We start from the raw sequence: 6124 nt of genomic DNA, 5'->3' as shown, positions 1-6124 counted from the left end.
TTTGGAGGTAGGGGGATCTTACTAATTTCCACCCCTACAAAGTTTCATGGGTATCGCAATCCGTTTCGATGGTCCACGGTGGAACTATCGTTAATTTTTTTCCCGTTGGCCCTTTGGCAAGCCCAAAGCCAAAAAATTGGCGATTCTGCCACCCTGGACCAATGAGACAGGAGTAGATGGCCATGACACTTTGCGAGGGTAAGAAAAGCATACTAGTCCTCGGCCCTATAAAGTTTCATGGGCATCGCAATCCGTCTCGATAGTCCACGGTGGCACAATCACCATTTTTTTGCCCATTGGGCCTTTGGTGAGCCCAAAGTCAAAACATTGGCAAATGTGCCACCTTGGACCAATGAGACAAGAGCAGATGGCCATGAAACTTTGCAAGGGTGAGTAAATCATACTAATCCCCACCGTTGCAAAGTTTCATGGCCATCCCAATTTGTCTCATCGATCTAGGATGACACAAGCATGATTGCTAAGGGTCCAATGGGAAAACAAATGGTGATTGTGTGCCGCCGTGGACTATCTAGGCGGTTTGCAATGCCCATGAAATTTTGCAGAGGTTGGGGAAGCACACTAATTTTCTACCATGCAAAGTTTCATGGTGATCGCAATCTGACACGATGGTCTACAGGGGCACAATCACCAACTTTTTCCCATTGGACTTTTGGCGAGGGCAAAGCCAAGAAATTGATGATTGTGCCACTCTGGACTGACGAGATGAGAGCCGATGACCATGAAACTTTTCAAGGGTGAGGGAAGCACACTAATCCCGTCCGTGCAAAGTTTCATGGGCATCACAATGTGCCTCGTTGGTTTAGGGCGACACAATCGCCAAATTTTGGGCTTTGGACTTGCGAAGGGTCCAATGGGAAAAAAAATGGCGATTATGCCACTGTGGACTGTTGAGACAGCATGTGATGCCCATGAAACTTTGTAGGGACGGGAGAAGCACACTAATTTCCTACCCTGCAAAGTTTCATGGGCATGGCAATCCGACTCGATGGTCTATCGCAGCATAATCACCAACTTTTGTCCATTGGGCCCTTGGCGAACGCAAAGCCAAAAAAATGCCGATTGTGCCACCTTGGATCGACGTTCCCTATCATATGATAGAGGTGTTGAAGGAAGGTAATGAAATTTGTGAGTGTAAAAGAGAAAAAGGTGAGACAATAGATTTCATGACGCATGGTGTGAAAGCACAAACAAAGGAAGAAAAGCAACCACAAAACTATGTCATCATCGACATACTTGAAGGATCGACAAAAATTGTTTCAAAGAAGTCAACTGCAAAAAACATACAACCTAAAGCAAATGAAAGATGGCCCTTTCCAAATTCCACATGAGATGTTTAATAGGCTGGAGAAAGGGCGCCATTCTATCTCCTGAGACATATAAGTAATTGAGAGTGTTAATTGAGAGTGTTCTTAATATCATTTAAAACGCATGTTATAGAAGATTTCTTGTGCATGAACCCTCGAACATGGGCATGGGCGGTTGGGATGGATGAGCAACTTAGGCCTTCATAATAGAATCAACCTTGTGCGCGCGGACGCGCGCCTAAAACGGACACGTTCATGGACGGTTTGCGAAGGCCTTGCGAATCTGCAACAGGAAGCTGCTTCTGGTGGCCTTATACGATCAGCAGGAGCAGCAAGAGAGAAGATGGCAGCGCCGGCGGCCAATGCGGGCGGCAAGCCACCCAACAACATGCACAATAACAACAAAAAGAGCAGTAGCGGCCGGCCGCTGCCAACGGTACCACTGCCTCCAAAGAGGCGCATCAATCGCCATGGCCAGCAGCAACGCTACTACGGCCGGATGGCCTCCAACGTCACCGACTATCTCAAGAAGGTGGTGCCTTCGCACGCCCTCCATCCGTCGCTGCTGTACCGGCCGACGCCCTCCTACCACCGCAAGGCTAGCTCCATCTCTGACTACATCGAACGTCCGCCGCCGCAGAACCGCCGGCCCTACACCGCCCCCGACGTCTACTTTGGAAGGCGCGCATCCAACGTCACCGACCATTTGCGCTACATTCCGCCTGCCCATCTCGGCCTCCACGCAAACGCCAAGTCGCTCCCTTACTTCGGCCGGCTGGCAACCTCCGTTACAGACCCTTCCAAGTACGAAAGGGCCGGCGATGGAGTTGACCTTATCACCGCCCATTACTCTTGCAGCCGCCCCAGCAGTGCCCGCCTGCCTATCCCCCCCCAGCATGTTAGCAAAGATGTCCTCTTTTCGGCTCTTTCCGCCCGCGGTGACCACACCCATGCTACCGGCCGGCGCTCTACCCATATCGGCTCCCTCCTCAAGCACCAGTTCGCCCACCTCCTCGGCGCGGATGACTATCCTAGCGCTGCTGGCACCCACAGACCCGCCAATAAGCACACCAATAAACCTGCAGCTAAGCGGCCCGACACTGCACCCTCTGCCGCAATCACCAAGCAAGGGAACCCGTCGGCTCAGCTCCAGTATACAAGACATGCTTCCTCTCCTGCAGAACAAAAACAGTATCATCTTATGGTCGCCAGTTCCCCTCGCGCCAGAGATCGTACATCGAAGCTCAGTAAGCATGTAAGCAATGTGAACGCGGCGCAGGTGGAGCCTTCGCCAAGGAGTCGAAGAGCTGCAAAAGGCGTTAATACCGAGGAGGCAAGCACATGCGACAGATCAAATTATGCAGAGGAAGTGGGCAGCAGAAGCAGTAATATGCAGGTAGAGGAAGCCGAGGGCGATATTGGAGGGAGTAGAAGCGCGATGGAGGGAGAGGGAGGAGCTGGTAGTGAGGGGCAGCTAGCAGAGGAGATGGATATGGAGGGTGAACGTGCAGGCGCTGCAGGGAATGAGGAAGGAAGGGGGCAGTCGGCGATGTGTGATGATGGGTCTTCAGAGGCGACAGAGGAGCTGGGACCGGAGAAAATGGAATTTGTGAGCAAGTGGGTACAGGAGGAGCGGCCGCCTCAGAATTGGAGGAGTCCTCAGCAGCCACTCAACAAAGTTGTGGATCATTCCCGGCGTGCCACCTCTGTCACCAAGTACAACATTTGGACTTAGCCGCTGCATGGTCTCCTAATTCTACGGTCAGGTGTGAATTAGCTTCAATAAGAGATGCACTTGAGGCTAATATAATGGTATAATGATTACACCATCAATTAATCTCTTTGATTAGTTGCAATATATTCTAAGAGATTGGACACTCGATCATGTTTGTCTCAAGGTTAACTACAGTTGTTGTTACAAAATAGATCTACCAATGTATTAGATCTCACTTTTCAGTTGAAATCCTATCAATGGTGTCCCTAGGTTATGTTAAGAGATAGCTTTGTACATTTGGGACTATAGCTATACAAGCATATCTAAGATACATACGTCATACACTCTTTTGCATGTACCTCATGATTTATTTATTTTTTAAGAATTCATTCATAAATATGATGGTCATAAAAATTGGTCTATAACAATCATTTTAAAGGAATATATATAGATGAAAATTAATTTTGTGGAGGTTTTGAGGGGTAGCAAGGGGCAACTTGGGGCAAGATTGGGCATTGGATGAAACAAGCAGTAGGGAGTGGAGCGAAGGAAATTAGTGGTGTGGAATTTCGAAGTAAAACAATGTGTTTCAAATTTTTTTAGAGCCATTGGAAGAACCATTTCATGAATATATCATACCACTAGTACTCAAAGGACTTTATATCGCCTTCATTGTGAATACATTGTACCACTAATACTTGAAGGACTTTATATTGTCTTTGTTGTGGCTTCATAAACCATAAACATCTCTCTCTCTCTCTCTCTCTCTCTCTCTCTCTCTCTCTCTCTCTCTCTCTCTATCTATCTTTGTATCAATTATTTTGAGTGTAACTAATTGTTGTTGTTGTTGTGTGTGTGTGTGTGTGAGTGTGTGTGTGTGTGTGTATGTGTGTGTGTGTGTGTGTGTGTGTGTGTGTGTGAGAGAGAGAGAGAGAGAGAGAGAGAGAGAGAGAGAGAGGTGGATTCCACAAACGTATGTGTATCAAATTGTGAGTGGTGTATCCAAACTGGGTCTTTGACTTTGGTATGCTCCTTGAATACTAGCACTTGGTTCAATCTCTTCATCTTCCTTTGGAAACTTTGTTGTGATGGAAACTTTGGTTCATAATAAACTTTTTGTTTGGGTTTACGTTGCATTGCCAATGGTGTGGCTTTTGATGTAGAGGCTACGTAGGAAGTTTGATAGAGGCTCGCTGAAGGTAAATTTGAATTGCAAGATTGATCTGCTTCAGTGTCTGCCTTAGCTTTACCACTTTCTACTATGGTCGGTTGTTTCTTCTCTGCATGAGGTTGAGGTGCTTCTGGGACTATTACTATTGTTGTTGAAGCTTTTGTTGTTTTCAAAGTAAGATGTTCATCCAAATTTTGGTTAGGACCAGACTCTCTTTGATATGATGGGAGTCGATTATGTGGATAGTCTACTTGAATTCCCCATTACCTCAACATACCAAAGCTAGGAATTGTCGTATTAGAACTTGTGTGCACCATTTCTTCTAGCTCCTTGATTGGCCGCCTTCCCATCATTACCCATATGCCATAAGACATTAAATTATTTATAGCATAGGGATCTATCACATATGGACATGTGATTTTGAGTCCTGTTTCTCCACAATCTATCTTTCACCTTATCCTTGTCCTTCTCTTGATCTCTTACAAAACATACATGTGTTTTTTTTTGGGGTCATACTCACAATTGTGATTGGAGATGTTATATTGACTATGCACAAAATGTACAAAGATCCTCAATCGCACCTTCTGCCTTGAGGGGACAACCTTCCCAAAAGAGGGGCTAGTGAGTACAATAACAAGAGAGTTACTAATATTTCTAAATTGGAGCGGTCGATTTGGCCAATCTAATGCAATCCTCTACATTTTTGTTTATTTTTATTGAATAGATATGGCTTATTTTTGGAGGTGCATCTCCTCAACACTAAACACCAGGGGATATTGAATGAATTCCAAGTGGTGGGATTGATGACAATGGAGTGTTTCTCATGAAGCATGGACAACGTCTAATTTGTCCATGTTTACTTTTCTTGTTATAGGTTTACCCCCTCCCCCTTCCCTATCCGAGTTCACTTTATTAGAAAGTGAAGCAGCTTAAGGGAAAAGAAATTTCACGCGGACACATTGCTAGAGCAATGTGCTACCAAGTGGAAGGTGGTGGGGTTCAAAACTCAAACGTGAGAGGGCGATTCAACCCACTAACTTTTTTTTAAACTGCACATCGACCTGAGATTTGCAAGTATAGCCATTCGTCGTTCGATACCATCGCCTTTAGGTCATTAAGGTTTGGTGGTATAATGTTGAGGCGGTCCGGGGCGGGCAACAAGAAGAGCAACCTCTAGACACCCTTCGAGGCTCCCGTGCTGCTCAATGGGGCTGGGGCACAACACAACACAAACCAAAACAACAAACCCACAGCCAAATCCCAACTACACAAGGGGCACCACCTAGTTTAAGAGCGAACTAGGACGCAAAAGAGGAGAATCGTTAGAGCAACCCACAAACAAGCAAGGAATTTACACTAACCCTAACACCAATGGAACACTCTCACACACTAAAACACGAGAGAGAGAGAGAGAGAGAGAGAGAGAGAGAGAGAGAGAGAGAGAGAGAGAGAGAGAGAGAGAGAGAGAGAGAGAGATAGTGCTCGGGCTACTTTGAAACGTATCGGAAATGATCAAGCAAACACAACTATATATTTAAGAAGGAGAGAGAAAGGGGGAGGGGGTGCTTGTTGCATTAATACCTTCTTACAAATCTGTCATGACAAATCAAAGTGAGATTAGTATTTGTTCAACATAGCTTGCGTAAATTTCACCACAACACATCACAAGAAAAGCCACCCCAATCACTGTCTTAAGGCCAGGGGAGTCCTCTCCACCCTGTCGCCCTCTTACAGTATGTGGGATTTATGGCTAGATTGATGACAACACCAGAGACAAGCTATCAAGAACTTAACAAAAAAACACCAAGACACTTACGCATCATTGTTGTCCATTACTTCACGTTGGAAGGGAGACGAAGTATCCAAGCTTAGTCCAAATCCACCCTCCTTGATTCAGCGAATGTTGGGCTTACA

At 46.0% G+C, this 6124-nt stretch overlaps 1 protein-coding gene across 1 annotated transcript; it reads left to right on the top strand.

The window, feature by feature from the left end:
- The first annotated feature begins 1254 nt into the window (after window positions 1–1254).
- Window positions 1255–3220, top strand: LOC147428399 (uncharacterized). The gene has a single exon (XM_086496706.1). It carries the CDS (start codon window positions 1510–1512, stop codon window positions 3058–3060), a length of 1551 nt encoding a protein of 516 aa, XP_086352832.1. The 5' UTR covers window positions 1255–1509; the 3' UTR covers window positions 3061–3220.
- Window positions 3221–6124: the final 2904 nt, after the last annotated feature.

Source organism: Adiantum capillus-veneris, chromosome 23 (assembly GCF_014529385.1).
Source record: "Adiantum capillus-veneris isolate H3 chromosome 23, ASM1452938v2, whole genome shotgun sequence".
Taxonomy (NCBI): domain Eukaryota; kingdom Viridiplantae; phylum Streptophyta; class Polypodiopsida; order Polypodiales; family Pteridaceae; genus Adiantum; species Adiantum capillus-veneris.
Note: the sequence above shows the minus strand (reverse complement) of the source record. Positions and strands in the feature narration are given on the sequence as shown.